The sequence below is a fragment of the Fistularia commersonii genome, chromosome 1 (assembly GCF_037954325.1).
Source record: "Fistularia commersonii isolate RoL2024-O1a breed Wild chromosome 1, RoL_Fcom_v1.0, whole genome shotgun sequence".
NCBI lineage: Eukaryota > Metazoa > Chordata > Actinopteri > Syngnathiformes > Fistulariidae > Fistularia > Fistularia commersonii.
Window position 1 is genome coordinate 15,831,326 of NC_141284.1, and position 16,508 is coordinate 15,847,833.

The 16,508-nt window shown below is 45.6% G+C and overlaps 1 protein-coding gene across 1 annotated transcript; it reads left to right on the plus strand.

Moving 5' to 3' along the window:
• Positions 1 to 268: 268 nt before the first annotated feature.
• Positions 269 to 16,262, plus strand: ehd4 (EH-domain containing 4). The gene is made up of 8 exons (XM_086151118.1): positions 269 to 700; positions 5,037 to 5,213; positions 6,967 to 7,064; positions 11,855 to 12,021; positions 12,223 to 12,356; positions 12,512 to 12,623; positions 13,584 to 13,748; positions 14,275 to 16,262. Exons 1-8 carry the CDS (start codon positions 471 to 473, stop codon positions 14,830 to 14,832), a joined length of 1,641 nt encoding a protein of 546 aa, XP_086007244.1. The 5' UTR covers positions 269 to 470; the 3' UTR covers positions 14,833 to 16,262.
• Positions 16,263 to 16,508: the final 246 nt, after the last annotated feature.

Below are 16,508 nucleotides of genomic sequence, written 5' to 3' on the forward strand. Positions count from 1 at the left end.
TTCAGTAGTTGGAGGTGCAACGTCACTACTCTCAGGTGGTGAGGTCAATCACGTGGGGGTGGGGGTAGGGGTGGGGTCAAACGGTGACGTCATTGCGCAAGATGACGTCACTTTTCGAAAGTTTCCTCAAAATCATAAAATCCAGGGATTTAACAGACGAGGCTCGCCTTTTTGTGTACTGTGACCTTCGGGGAAATTTGGGGTGGGGGGGGGGTGGGGGGGTCCTCGAAGGTCGAACTCCGCCGGATTGCTGTGTTTTCCGGGTTCTGCTGCCGGGGAAGGGCGGCGCCGCAGGTGGAGGCGGCGGCGGAGGTCACCCCCACCAGCAGCCAACAGAGGAGCCAGTGTGCGGAGACTCCCAGGTGCCAAACACACACACACACACACGCACACGCACACGCACAACCCGCCGAAGGACGAAGCACGGAACGATCGAAACAGGGAAGTTGAGCTTCGAGCCGGAGGCCACCATGTTCAGCTGGGTGAAGCAGGAGCAAGGCGGACGCAACAAGGACGGGGAGATGTACCAGACCGTAACCGAGGGGCTGCAGAGCCTCTACACCAGGAAGCTGCTGCCGCTGGAGGAGACTTACCTCTTCCACGACTTCCACTCCCCGGCGTTGGAGGCCGCGGACTTCCAGAGCAAACCCATGGTGCTGCTGGTGGGCCAGTACTCCACCGGGAAGACCACCTTTATCAGGTACAGGGAAAAACGACCTTGTCGCGGGACATGAACGCACCGAACTGCTGCTTCCAAACCTATCCATTTAAACCCCCCGTGAAAACTTCCGTGGGAAAAAAAAAAAATCACTGAAAGCGGGAGAAATCCGGACGTGAAGCCGCCGGTGCTGCAGCCGCCGAGCATCCGTCTGGGTTAAAACCGGTGGAACCGATTGACATCTGCAGGAAGATAAAAGTGTTAGAATCGGACGCCCGGGAAGAACCGCGTCTCCCGGGAGCTCTCCGGATCGGAGACGGAACCAATTCAACCCTAAATCTTTCTTTATACGGTCCCCTTTCAATGCAGTAGCAGAAAAAACCTAAATTGAGCCTTTTTTCAACGGAGTTCGGCGCGTGTTACACTTAATGAGCTTTGGGTTATTAATAAGGTCTAGAGTTGAATTCTAGCGGTGTGCGTATTCGTACACACGCCGAATTTAACGTGCGTGTTTTTTGACTGTGACTGTTAAAACGACCCCCCCCCCCCCCCGCAGCAACGCATTTAAACAAATAACCATCACGACCACGGCGCGTCCGGTTAAAGTGCACCAAGGCGACGCACGTTAGAACCGGGTGACCCCCGAGGCCTGCGGGTGCGGGATGCGGGTCCGGGATGCGGTTTCGGGTCCCCGGAGCGGAGGGGGAGGTTGGTGGGGCGGTTCGGTGACTCAGGGTCAGCGATCCTCCATTGTTTCCTGGCCGCTTCTTTATTTTGAAGCTCCGACGGACACCGATACTTCCCGTGTCCCTCGGACCCGCAGCCGCCAGGGCGGAGGACGCTGCGTTAGAATTCGCCGTATTCCGACCGGAAAACGTCCGGTTTTAATCCCCAACCAGGACCCGCCTTTTCATCATTTCAAACTGCGGATTAACATCTTTTTTTATAAAAAAGTTGGGACAATGTTTCGGCTCAAAGATCCGCACATTATGAGGGAAGAATATATTTGAATTCATTGGGATTCGCAGCAACGCCTCACTGTCTAATTGTATATTTAATGTTTGGATCTGTTTAATAGTCGTACTACCGTAGTATCTAAATGTATTTGAAAATGAAGAAAAAAGTCTCAGTTTACTGAGAATAAATAATGTAAGACAAGATAGTTCTTTATTGATTTATCATTTAAGATAATTCCGATTTTCAATTTTAATTTCCTCTAAAAAAAATAACACATTTGACTTTTCAAGTGACTGATCACCACTTAAGTTCAAATTCAAGACTTTGTTCATCTTAATATATTCCTTTTCACAATTTCTTTTTCTACCAGTTATTCTGGGGATGATATTGCGGTCTTTAGGCCGCGCTCCCGGGCACTGGCAGCAGGATCCTTAGTTTTTACAGGACAAGCCGTGGCTCGTTCCTCGTCTCCTCCTTCCTGTCAATAACTTCACGTCAGCAGCAACTGCTTCAGTCGCCGCTTCTGCAAACCCTCCCTTCTTTTTGAATAAATTGTAGAATAGGAAGGTTGGTTCCGCAGAATGTTGTGTAATCCGGTTGCTGCCGCTCCATACTTTTTCCTCAAAGGTATTCAGTTTGTCTACAAACCTTTATTCAAACTGGAAATACAATGAAAGCCGTAGATGTGCAGCAGAAGCAGACCTGGCGGTGACATTTTGAGCCCCAACAGGTTCTCACCTTGTCACTCAGAATAATCTGACCGGCAGAGCCTCAGGGTTTTAATCCCCGTCTGACTGTCGGTGTGAAGATTTATTCCTTCTCTAACTGGTTTAGTTGTCAAGGCTGTCAGGGTGTGTGTGTGTGTGTCCTCACATCTCCTTCCCTGATTGATCAATCATCCAATCACCTGACCCCTCATGGCATCACCTTAGGTGTCGAAGGTTGCGACAAGTTAAAGAAACTAAGCACAAATAGGCCTCTTCAAAATGACTGACTTAATTTCATCAGGTAGTCTGTTGCTAATGGAAATAATTTCCCTGCTCAGTTTTCCTTTCTCTAGTTGTTCATCTCACTTCAGTCCTGTGTGTTTTTTCCTGGTTGTCAGAGGGTTATTAGGTATAAGTTCTCTCCAGCTTGTAGTTTTTGCATTTTTTCATTTGTTATTGACAGATTTTTTTTTTCAGAGTTTTGATTCTCGGGGGCCATTTCTGTCTCCGCCTGGCTTGTGGGGCAAAAAAAAAATGCCCCTGGTGGGAGACTGAACCACAGATATGGTGCAACAGGTTACCAACGTTTCCAAAATAAACTGAGAGGTTTGTACCGACGGCACATCAGGAAGGAAAGGTCAGATGTGGCCACTCTTATCACTCCTCTGCAGACTGTGTGTATGTGTGCGCGCGCGCGTGTGTGTGTGTGTGTGTGTGTGTGTGTGTGTGTGTGTGTGTCTCTGTCTCTGGAGAGTGAGTGAGAGAGAGTGCTGTGCACAAATATCCACATCGTGGCAGTGAACCAACCTGCTATTGGCTGCTGCTGCTGCAGAGAAATACAGTTGACTGTTGCCAAACTGTGTGTGAGTTTGAGGTACCGCCCTGCCCGAAGGAATGCTGTGAATCATGGGAACTAAAAGAATTCAATGAATCATGGGAGCAGGTTGCCAGTAAAGTTATTTTTTCTTAGATTTTTTTTTTTGTTGAAGTGCAAATTGCTGCAGATGGACCAACAGCTGGCCTTTGGATCCCAGACTGGCCGCTGGGTGGGATCTGATGGACCAGCTTGCATGATTGTTGGTAGAGATTTTAGTATCTTAATGGTGGCGTTTTAATTTCATTTTTGAAAAGTAGGAGAACCATAATGCTGATATATTATCTGACTATGTTAAGTTTATTTTCTAGTTGTTGCTGAAAGTCTTTCTTTGAGAAAGAAAAGTCCAATCAGCAACACTTTTACTGTTAAATGTAATGAAATAACCTAAAAAAATCAGCATGAAATAACCCCAGCATCGACAAAACGGTTTCAGAGGCCTGCAAGAAATTTCCAGTAATTATTGATAAACCACAGAGAGCAAAAGAAAACAAATATATAAAACAAACGAAAAAAAAACAATTTGAAAAAGAATCAGAAACAATGTGGAAATCAGCACGGCATAAACTCAACCATGACCTGAAAAGCAGCTGAAATTTCTCCGAAAATTGAAAAACAATGACCAATCAATAAACACGACAACAGTAAAGTCTTTAAAAGAATCCACAGCAAAAACTTGGACCTTTGGTTTTATTATCATTGATATAAAGAAAATGAACTCCCGGAGGTGTTGAACATGGACTTGGACGGCTTTAAACCTCTGAAGAACAATTCAACCCTGTGTTAGCAAGCAACACAATGCTAAGCTAACTCTGCCATAGAAGCGGGTCTTGTTATAGCTGGTTGGGTTCATCGTTTGATGTTTGACATCAGATGGCGTCATGTGACAACGATGTCGGTTATTTCCAGACTTCAGCTGCCCCCCAACCCCGATCGGTCAAACTGGACAACATTAACCGTCTCCGAGCTTTGAAGCCTTCTGTGAAAACAGGAAGTCACAGGACACCTCAGCAGCCATTTTTCACTTTTTCACTCTTCCTTCCTTCCAGTCTCTTACTCCATTCCAACCAGACAGTCAAAGTCAAGATGAAACGCCGGCTGGGTTTGGTTTTGGGGTCAAAGGTCAACTCTCACATTAAGAGAAAACTGTCTGAAACCCTTGACGTTTGAGACCACGTGAAAAGAGATTTGGGTTTTAACTTTTTTTTTTTTTTTTTAAACCGGGTCAAAGCTATTGAGGACAGGAGAGATAGAGCAGCAGGAAAGAAACAACTCGTACTGTCAGAAAGTTCACACTGTCGGAAAAACATTTCTGTTTAATGCATTGCAGAATCGTGTGAAAAACTTTGTTTTTTGAACTCAGAGACAACCATTTCACTTCGAGAAGAGAGTGATTTGGTGCTGCTTTGTGTTGTTATGAACTAACTTTACTAACTGAAACGAACTGGGAGCTAAAATATCATCCGAAACACGTAAACTAAACTGCCCTTCAATAACTAGATGTTAATTTTCAGCACGAAGAACAATTCGGGGCCAGCTTGCTATAAGTAATGCCCAGGAGCTAAAAATGTATACCATTTACCTTAAGGAAGCTTTATTAAAGGATTGCCTGATCTTAATGTTGAGCTAAAAGAACTTCAATGTTGATTTCAAACTATAAGAAACGTCTCCGACCTAATATACAAACTAATGTAAATAGAGGGCAGAATTTGAGATAAAATAGCAATGAGCTAAAACAACAACAAACTCTTCATAATTTGTTTATAACCTTTTAAGTTGACAAATGACCTTTTGTTAAAATAGACATACTTCTTACTGATGTGCCTGTCACCCCCTTCAGGTACCTTCTGGAGCAGGATTTCCCGGGGATGCGCATCGGTCCAGAGCCAACGACGGATGGGTTCATCGCTGTGATGTATGGAGAGAATGAAGGCATCGTCCCCGGCAACGCCTTGGTGGTCGACCCCAAGAAGCCCTTCAGGAAGCTCAATGCCTTCGGTAACTCCTTCCTCAACAGGTAACGCTCAAACAATTTTTTTTAAAACGCCTTCATGATGGGACAGCACAGTGTCTTCAGCCAGCAATATTCTCAATCACAAAATTAGTGATGTCCTTCATTTGTGGTATAAATTCGACACATGTCCAAAATGTCACATCTGTCATATCCGTCGGGTGAATTTGAAGTTCTGTCTTTGTGAGTCAGACGTTAATGTAGTTTCTAAACTTTATTTATAAACACATGAGTAAAATTTTAAGAAGCAGAGAGAAAGGAAAGTGACTAATGCCCCCCTCAAGCAAGGTTCTGCCAATTAATGGTCTAGTTCTTCTACCTCTGTGGCTGCTTGAGGACAGAGATGTTTTTTGTAAAAAAAAAACCATCATCAACTGGATGCTTTGTTTTCTTTGGGGAGGCAGAAATTTGTTCGTTTGATTGGTCGTCAGTTGAGCGCGGTGCCTCTGTCTGTTCTGTGGAAGTTGCTGATAGAACTCAGAGATGAAGAAGGTCTTCATCCATCCGGCGTGAATTTCCCTCTCCTTTTCCCCATGTTTGGTCCTGATCCTGCCGTCGTCCAATTAGCTCTCGGACAGTCAGGCTCGAGAGAAAAGAAGCTGTGAAACAGAGTTAACAGTGGGACAAATCTGTACGTGAAGGAAATAGTATTTTATTTGATATTAATATGTACATAGAAGCATCCATTTATTCATATCAGACTCATGTCCAAAAGAGAAAACACCTCCCCATTAAGAACATAGAAGGTAACCTTTGACTCTGCAAGTGCTTCTATTATTGTGAGTTTAAACCATGCCCTCCACCTTCCTGGAAGTAACCTCTTGATCCCCCAGACATGTAAACTGTCACATTCCTGGATGTCAGTTTGTAGCTAAAAACACTTTAAGCTTCCTGCATCCAGAAATGTTTCTATAGGTGGGAGCAGGGAAGCCGGCGAGGAGGTTGCGGGACCCTCCACTCCTCTGGTCCCGCTGTCATGGAGGAATCTGCACAATAACTTATTGTTTCCAGGGGGGAAATGTTTCTGCGTCACCACGTGTCAATACCAGCGCCACGCTGTTCCTGCTGCCAGCTCGCCGCTCGACTCGCACTGGGAGACAATTTATGCCCATGTGCTTAATTTAGCTTGCGGGGCAGTTGAGAGGTCAGACATGTTGACATCACACACAGAGATTTTTCAGTTTCATTTGACCTGTTTTCGGCATGTGACACCATCGTGGCTGGAACCCTGGTGGGAAACAATGCAAACACATTCCACTTGTGATTTCATTTTTATTTCAGTGTGAACTTTCAGAACCATTTTCCGATTAACAATTAATAGGAAGAAAGGTGGACCCAGAGGGCAGCCCTGTGGCACACCTTCGTTCAGTCCACATTGGGAGGTTCCCAATCTGTTCTATTATTATTTTCAGGTCCACGGTATTTACCAAAACCTGATTTTAATGGTTTCCATGTAAAGAAATTGATCATCAGTTCTGTCAGTACATTTTGAAAAGATTGGTAGACTTGATACAGGTATGTTGTCAGTCTTGATTTTGAACAAGTCAGAGATAGGATTAAAATCGGAAGTCCTCTGTTCAAACTATGTTTCAACGCCCCAGTTAGAATCTGCTACCAGAATAGATTCATTTTTTTATCAGGCAGGAAACTGCAGAGATACTTACTGTGTGTGTGTGTGTGTGTGTGTGTGTGTGTGTGTGTGTGTGTGTGTGTGTGTGTGTGTGTGTGTGTGTGTGTGTGTGTGTGTGTGTGTGTCCAGGTTCATCTGCTCTCAGATGTCCAATCAGGTCCTTCAGAGCATCAGCATCATTGACACACCGGGTATCCTGTCAGGGGAGAAGCAGCGAATCAGCAGAGGTCAGTGTGTGTGTGTGTGTTCAGTGTGTGTGTGTGTGTGAGCGCGCGCACGCTGTTATTGTTGCATAATGGTCCTTGAGATTCCCACACTTCCTCATATTGTACAAGAGCTCATTCAGTCATCACTCAACATGTTCGTCTAAAGTTCAGTGCAGCTGCAGAGGTCAGAGTTTGTGCGTGCACGTGTGTGCATCTTTGTGTGTGTGACAGAGAGTCAGACACAATTTCTTGGACATTGCTCTCTGAGTCAGACTGAACAAATTCAAGTCAGTGGAGTTGAGGCTCCGAGAGCAAGAGCGCTCAGTTTGTTGATTCATCAGCTTCACGGAGTGACTGTCAGACTGACTTCAGAGTCAGTTTGAAGAAAAAGAACATGATAGAAAAGTTTCCCTGACAATTCACCTGAAAAGAATACAAAAGACTTTCTTCTTCTTCTTCTTTCGGCTTTTCCCGTCAGGGGTCGCCACAGCGAGTCAACCTTCTCCATCTAACCCTATTCTCTGTATCTTCCTCTCTCACACCAGCTACCTTCATATCCTCTCTCACTACGTCCATAAATCTTCTCTTTGGTCTTCCTCGAGACCTATTGCCTGGCAGCTCCATTTCCAGCATCCGTCTACCAATATATTCACTATCTCTTCTCTGTACATGACCGAACCATCTCAGTCTGGCTTCTCTGACCTTACAACTCCTTAAAAACCTCTGAATCCTCCAGGAGGCGTTTCTGTTGCTGCCCTGCAGGTGACTCCTCTGCATCAAAATATTTCATCCAGTATTTTCTCGCTCGAATTTCCAAAATGATGACGTGAAAACCCGCTGACAGGAAGAACTTTTTTTTTTTTTTTTTTGCAGACGTAGAAATATGAAAAACACCATCTTGACTTAACATGAGTTAAAGGGTTAATGTGGACATGGAACTTGGCAACAGCTGCTGGTTGGTTCTAGCTGTGAGTCCGTTGTGAAACATCGGTCTTTGAGGAGAGGCGGGACACTCTTGTGAAATCCTCGATCCATCCTTTTTTTTCGCTTCCCGTTTAGCCGCCTGGTTCCTCTTGTAGGAGGCTCACAGCACCGCTCTTTCTGCCGCCGTGTATTTCTCTGTTATTGGTTTTTGGAAATGCAGATGTGAAAGTGTCAACCACGTTTATCACATCATTACTGTCAGAGTCCTTGTGGTCACAGATGTTGTAAAATAATTTCATACATTTCTTTTCCTGTTTTTCTTTTTCTTTCAAATCACACCTCGGTAGTCATGACACGTGGAGGGGACGTTTGCCACAAGCTGCACCCTGCTGGTCAGGAGGGTCAATGCTTGCAAAAGGTCGAGGGATGGCGTGTTTACCCACGTGTGTCAGACATTCGTCAAGGGCTGTGGGTCTCTGATGATGATCAATGTGACTGATTAGCGTTTGAATAGATATATCATGAGGTTTTGTGGAAATGCTTTCGTGATGTTATGAGAGTCAATTTAAAAAAATGATGTCAGTTGATGTTTTAGAGACAAAAGGAAGAATGAGAAGGGCCTTGAGTCCGAGCCCCGGTGAGACTGGTAGGGGGCGCTCTCCTCTGGGTGAGGGTGCGTCACGGTCGTCCTCCAGACAGGAAACAAGCGGAAAGTCGACAGACAATGTCGACCAGCTGAGGGCACTGTTTGTTTTGTCTCCAAAGCTGATGGTTCCTGTTGACACACAAACACTTGGCGTAAAACCTGCTGATGGGACAAGATGGAGCTCTGTGTTTAAACGGAGAGTCACATGACGTAATCTAGATCTGGTGTGGAGGGGGGATGGATGATGGGAGGGGCCCTAAGAAGCGACCCCAGGGCGTCTCCTCCATCTGGAAGAGGTTAGAGCTGCTCAGCTGAGAATGAATTCCTCCTGAAGATTAACAGACCAAACACACACACACACACACATACGAACATACGCATGTCAGCTGCATCATGTCACGTCAGATGTGACACAGTGAATGAACTGGGAAATTCAAACTGACATTTTGTAAACAAAAATTAAAACACCGCTCCCACCAGCCAGTCATCCGTACATCACTGGAAGAACAGCAGAAAAAAAATTCACCCAGACACTTCCCAACAATCACCCAGTGACTAACCGACAGTACCAGAAGCTAATGAAGAAAAGAACTGGAAACTACCCTTTTATCATCTCGAAACAAACGAAAAATCTCTCAGAAACCAACAAATACCCACAAACTAACCGTTGAACAACCAGATATTAAACAACCATTGACCAGGAAATAACCAACAAAGAACTGGAAACTAACCTTTTAGCAACTATAAATAACCAACAAATAACCATAAACTACCAGAAACAACCTCACAATTGTCCAGCATCAAATTATTGCAAAGTCACCAGAAATTAACCAATGATTACGCAAAAACGTACCATCGTTCCCCCCTAAACTAGCCAACACTTAACTGGAAGCTAATTTGAAATAAGCGATGACCCCCTATGAGTACTTTTCAGAAATTTCCCAAAGGATTTCAAGTTGATCGATATGTTTCTGATGTTTGTGGGGTTTATGGGCTGTTCTGGGGTTGGACACCCAGTCTGTCCGTCTCCCGCTGACAGCGGGCGGGTTGTTCTGCTTTCCGCTGTATCCTGACGGAGTCTTTGGTCATATGACGCGTCCGTCCGTCATGTTCCCTCCGTATTCACTTCTTCTGTCAGTACTGCATTCTTCACCCTCCATTTCCCTCCTCTTCAGCCTGGATTACCCTCCTCCTCGGTTTCAGGGTCCAGGCCCGGTTTCTGGTTTCACTGGTCCTGATCCAGTGAAGGAACTCAGTGACCTCGGTACCACATGACATCATGGCCCGGCCGCGGTAGGCCTGCTTCCTGTGTCAGAGAAAACTAAGCTAAAATGGTTGTTGGGAAAACATTTTAATAGAAATAAGGAAGAAATCTGTTTGAAATTCATTTTGAAAATTTTCACAAGAATTCGCAAGGAAATACTATTCATTGTTAAAAGCCGGAATCCTGAACAAATAAATACAAGTTAAAGAACAAATTAAAGCTCAAAATCGAAGTTTCTGACGGATCAGTTTTTCTGCCATCATGAAATATTTTGTTTCCTGTCTGGTGTACATGAAATAAATGGTCAGGATAGACACTGGTCATGTGACCCGTTGAAGGATGTCCTCAGTCCCTTGGTTTAACCGATCCGATTGCTTTTTCAAGTCAGGTTTTATTTCTTCGGGGCAAAATCACAACAACGTTCTCTCATGACACCTTCCATGTAGAACAGGTCACGACCACGCTCTTTTAAACTTCTTCTTTGCCTTCCGACTTTTCCCTTCAGGGGTTGCCATCGCAAATCAACCTTCTCGATCTAACCCTATTCTCTAAAGCGATTTACAGAATATCAACATTCCCCCATGAGCATGCACTTGGTGACACTCTGCCCTTTTCTGGGCAGAAACCTTGGACAGATCCAAGCTCAATGGTGGCGACCTTCTGCCTCGACCAGTTGGGGTAGAAAAAGAGAGAGAGGGGCAAAAGGATACAAAGTAAGAGTGTGAAAGAGACAGAGGGGGTATGAGGGTCGGGAGGGACAGGCACAAACAATCTAATCATGCCAATAACAGCGTTAGCGCTAACGGCTACATGGTTCTATTGATATGATACAATAATGGCTCCGGTAGTCCTGAAATAAATAATGGTGGATGCCTGGCAGGGCTGTTGGAGTAGATCAAGCCACGCCCCTTTAAACCTGCAAAATGAGAGGCCAAGACTCGGGAGACGATATGAGGTTACTGCCATGCATAGGGAAGGAGGAAGTGCGTTACTGTTGGGCCGAAGGCATTTCCCCTCAGAGAGGAAGTGGAGCAAGTGAAGTAATGCGCTAAACCTCAGCACAGGGAACCCTTGTGTCACCAATCAGAGGAGTTCCTTACGTTCCACCCCCGAGTCCGCTGTTCTGGCACACTCACAAACACACCTGCAGGTCAGGTTTTTGTGTGTGTGTGTGTGTGTGTGTGTGGAGGTGGTCCGCATTCTGACACCTTCACACATGATTTATTCATGACGACACAGCTCAGCTTCACACCGGGACGTGGACACGTTCCGCTTGGGTTTCAATGTCTCTGAATAAAAACGCCCGGTTTCCCGCATCACACTCCGGTCAGCAGGGGGCGGCTTTACAGCAGGAAGGGTCATACTTCTCATATTCAAACGATTAAACAGTCTTTAAGTTAATAGAAAACTATTGTTTGGAAAAAAAATACTTGCTGGATGGCAGGATTACTAGCTGTAGTAGTAGAAGTAGTACTAGCAGTGAGTTTTTGTGGTCTTGTCACTGACCTTGTCTCTTGGGTGTGTCCTGGAAGATGATCCCTGTCGCCCAGTGAAATAGAAGCCTGTATATTTGCTGAAGGTGTGTGTGTGTGTGTGTGTGTGTGCGCATGTGCGTGCATGCGTTGTTTTGTGTAAACTATTTCAAAGGTGACCTTTAATAAACGCTGAATCGGGTGCCACAGTCATCTGCCCATCAGCTTCCACACTGCACCTCGCTGGAGGTTCCATGTTCCTTATGCAGGTTATGAAGGAACCTAAAGCGACGGTAAAAACATGTGGATGTTTTCAAAAACATGTTGCTCGTTCCTCCGTTCTCCAGACATCGGGAGCGTCTGATAGGGTACCTTTGATTTTTCTCTCCGTGACCTGTGATGTCACTTCCTGTTTGATCTACAGCTCCGAACCCCACGGACACACGATGGTTCGTTGTCTCGGGCATCGGGGAGCGCTGACTGTCCGTCTTCTGACCTCTGGCAGGTTACGATTTCTCCGAGGTTCTCCGGTGGTTTGGTGAGCGGGTGGACAGGATCATCCTGCTGTTCGACGCCCACAAGCTGGACATCTCTGACGAGTTCTCCGAGGCCATCAGGGCCTTCAAGGGACAGGATGACAAGATCCGGGTCGTCCTCAACAAGGCCGATCAGGTTCGGGCGGGTCTCCTCTTCCTCGCCTTACCTTCATCTAGATCTTCTCTTCCTCGCCTGTCCGTCTCCCTCCCCTGATTTTCATCTGGATCTCCTCTTCTCCGTCTCCTCATCCTCACGGGTTCCTCTCATCTTCTTCTCTTTCTCATCGATTGTTCCTCACCAGCTCAGCTCCTCTTCTTCCTCCTCTCCTCCCCCCAGGTGGACACACAGCAGCTGATGAGGGTGTACGGCGCCCTCATGTGGTCACTGGGCAAGGTGATCAACACCCCGGAGGTTGTGAGGGTTTACTTGGGTTCCTTCTGGTCCAAACCTCTACAGAACACGGAGAACAGGTGGGCGTGGAGACGCCGTGGGTTCTTCATTCCCTCCCTCCCTCATTCATTCATCAGTGACTGAATGAATTAGTCTACTTTTTAACAGCTGACCCATTCATTCATCCACTCTTGCGCCGTTGGAGTGAATCTGTGCATTTCGGCTGCGCCCCCAGGCGTCTGTTTGAGGCGGAGTCTCAGGACTTGTTCAGGGACATCCAGAGCCTCCCGAGGAACGCCGCGCTGAGGAAGCTCAACGACCTCATCAAGAGGGCACGCCTTGCCAAGGTGAGCCAGGAAGTGACATTCCCATAGTAGGCTGGGTTTAACCCCCCGACCCGACCGGCTTGTTTTTGTTTTTCGGGGGGGGAATGCCCTGCAATGTTCTCCAGGCCGGGAGGTTATCTTTCACAAAGCTGGACTTTTTGTGGACTGAATCTTCTGGATTCAGATCGCCGAGATTTTTCTCCCTCAGCTTATTTTCTTTAGGTTTACTTTTTTGTCTCAGGAAATTAAATATTTGGAAAGTTTTGAAATGTAGAAAAAAAAACAAACGAAAAATTCTGCAGTCATGATTAAGAGATCAGACGACAATGAAATGCAGGCTGATGATTAGAGTTGTGATGAATACTGATCAAGGTCAGAGGGAAGAAAATTCATGAAAAAGGAAAGTAACAATGGCCTGGAAAGTCACCTCCAGCTGGCTGTTAGTGCAATAAACAAGGTGGTCACACACACACACACACACACACACACACAGACAGACAGACGTCTTCAAAACATTCCTCTCACAGTGCATGGTTTTAAACGGGAATATTACTTTTCAGAAACTGACATTCCTGTCTACTGCTGTGATTTGAGGTTATTTCTGTTATCCATTATCCTATTAGCCATGTTTGTAGTTCAATAGAGGCACAGGGCATCAATACAAGCTCCGACAGAAGAATGTGAATGTTTGATGAACGCTTAGCGGAACCTCAGAAGGTTAAGAACCGAACACAGAACAATTGTGTTATAGTTTGGTGATTAAATACAGTGGAAAAACAATTTCACACCGGATGAAAAGATTTAGCCCAGATGAAAGAAAATCCCTGGATCAAAAAAAAAGAAAAAAAATAAAGAATTGGTTTGAAATACAGAAAATTGCGGAGTTCTTAAAAAATGTGCAAAAAAAACCCCGGACGTGTTCAATTCTTCTGGTTAAAACTGTGCGTGTACACGCGCGTATGTCCGTGCACATGCATACAGGTCCATGCTTACATCATCAGCTACCTGAAGAAGGAGATGCCGTCTCTGTTTGGCCGAGAGAAGAAGAAGGAGGAGCTGATCATGCGGTTGCCTGAGATCTACAGCACCCTTCAGCGAGAGCATCACATCAGCCCAGGAGACTTCCCTAATGTCTCCAAGATGCAGGTTGAGCCCCGCAGGGGGAGGAACACACACACACACACACACACACACACACACACAAACATGAACACTCACAAAGGCACTCACACACACTGATGCTGGTTTTCCGGCTCGGGGGACAGAGATTGCCTGCGTCCAGCTGCAGCCATCAGGTGTCGTGACACCAGAATGAAAAACAAACTTTTCCAGGGATTTACAAGATAAAAGCAGCCTGTCATGTTGATTATTATGCTAAATAGATTTGGAGACCCTTGTTTTATAAACTTTGAAAAGTATTTCCTGTTGAATTAGTGACACGACTAAACAGTGACAAGCTACTTTGATGAGAATTGAACATAAATCTTTGAATTCTGGTCAAAATACACCCCGTACCTGCTGACCGTGACACTTAAATGACCTGGAGGTCAAAAAAGAAAAAATGAGCAGGTTTAAAAGAGCGGATCTGACGCTGGATCAGGTTTCAGGCTTTGGAACCAGTGATTTCATTTGAATGTGAGGTTGACGGTCAGGTCTGTCTCCCCCCCTGCAGGACATGTTGCAACACTATGACTTCAGCAAGTTCCCAAGCCTGAAGATGAAGCTGATCGAGTCAGTGGACAAGATGCTGGCCAGCAAGATTGCCGTGCTGATGGCCATGATCCGCGATGAGGAGTCCAAGGCGCCGCCCGCCATGGTGTCGGGCGGAGCCTTCGACGGCTCCCAGGACGGCCCCTTCGGCCGTGGCTACGGCGAGGGTATCAGCGCCGGTGCTGACGCCGAGGACTGGATCGTGAGCCGCGACAAACACCGCTATGATGAAATCTTCTACACTCTGATGCCTATCAACGGCAGGATCACTGGTGTCAATGCCAAGAAGGAGATGATGAATTCGCGGCTGCCGAACACGGTGCTCGGAAAGATCTGGAAACTCGCCGACTGCGACCAAGACGGCATGCTTGACGACGAGGAGTTCGCGCTCGCGCAGCATCTCATTAAGATCAAGCTTGAGGGTTACGAGCTTCCCGCCGAGCTGCCCGACCACCTCGTGCCCCCCGCCCACCGCAAAAAAACAGAGGATAACGGCAAGTACAACCACGCAGAGGACTAGCAGCCCCATGTGCTGCCATGGACAATCAAGGGTTAAAGTTCACTCAGAAACTCTTTTATTTTGAAAAAGTTTCATGTCTCCTTTGTTAATGTGCTTATTTCGGTTACTAATTCAGGCGCTTTGATTGTGAAGGAGCCTCTAGTCGGAAATCCAACTCGACCGGTGACATTTAAGCCTCCTGCTACTATTCACTCCATCGTCACTGTAAAATATTTAATGATAAGTTTAAAAACCAGTATAAACTTTATTTAAACGCACAACCAGAGGATTAAGATGTGACAAAAATGTGTATTCCGGCATTTAGTGAGACAGAAGAAGGTTGGTGTTTGTCAGCGGATCGATCAAAGTTGGGTCTATTTCCTCTGGAATATTTATTTTGTAGCCAAAAGCTAGGAATAATATCCCCAGGAAACAAATTTGAATCAAAACAGGAAGAGGATCTTAATTTTCAATATTTGCTCCTCTGGTCCTCTGCTGCCCTCTGCCGACCACAGGCGCTTGTTACAGAACGTAGGTTGTGATGGTCACAACCCGGGTCGACCCCTGGGTCGCGACATAGCGACCTTCCATGTCTGTGTACCACAAACAGGACTCGGCATCACACAGCCTTTGAAACAGCAGTGACCTCAGAATTCCGGCCACATTTAATTTTGTCTGATTTATCAATTTATTTGGTGAGTCCTGCATTCAATTCTGGGTAATTCATTTTTGTGTTCTTATTTGGCTTTTGCAGAGATTCCCCTACCAGTTCTTGACAGAAATGCCTTAACCCTTTTTATGGATAAGATTTTCTTGATCTTTCTGTGAAGCTCGTATTACTTTATTTTTGGATTTTCCCATTCAAATAAGGAAGAAAATAATTTAGAATTTAACAAACTATGCCAAAAGATCATCTCTGCCGGCCTTGTGGGGAATAATATATTCCTCTGAGTTTGATCATCTTAACTGTTGTCTCCAATCGACCCTGTTTGACAAGCTGATTATTGATCAGTGATAGATCTGATCAGTTCTCAGGGAAACGTTCTGGCCCTCTGGCTTCAGGAGGTTCACATGAGACAAAAACCAAAGATGGAAAATGAAAGTGCCTTTTCTTTTTTTGATCGCTGTTTTGTCCCAACGGGTTCCAGGGACCAGGGCCCATCCTTTTAGATACCCTTTAACTGAGAATCAGGATCTTTCCATGTCAACAGTCAAGAATCAAAAACTCCTTGTACCAAACTTGCTTTTATTGCTGGTCACTTTATTGCTGGTCCTTTTTGGTTCTGGATTTTCATTTCTCGCCAGTTACTGTTTGTCCACCCCCCCAGAAAGTTCTATGGAAAAAAAACAGTCTTCCAGTCCTCCTTTATGTTTCTTCCTCCTGAATGAGAACCAGTCTGATATCATTGAATAAGGACGCAGGGACTTTGATTAAACCATATCTACACACACCCTCTGTGTCTGTGTGTGTGTGTGTGTGTGTGTGTGTGTGTGTGTGTGTGCGCGCGTGCGTGCGCGCCAGTGTGTTTAAGCTTCTTTTAAAGGGATCCCTGGTTACCAAGATGTTATTGTTCTATGTGATCAATGTTAATATAAGGGTCAAAAACCCTTCCAGTTTGAACCCAAGAGAGATGTGAGCGAAGTCAAACTGAGCTTCAAAATGAAGACCAACAAAGAGGCAAAGAAGTGAGTCGGTC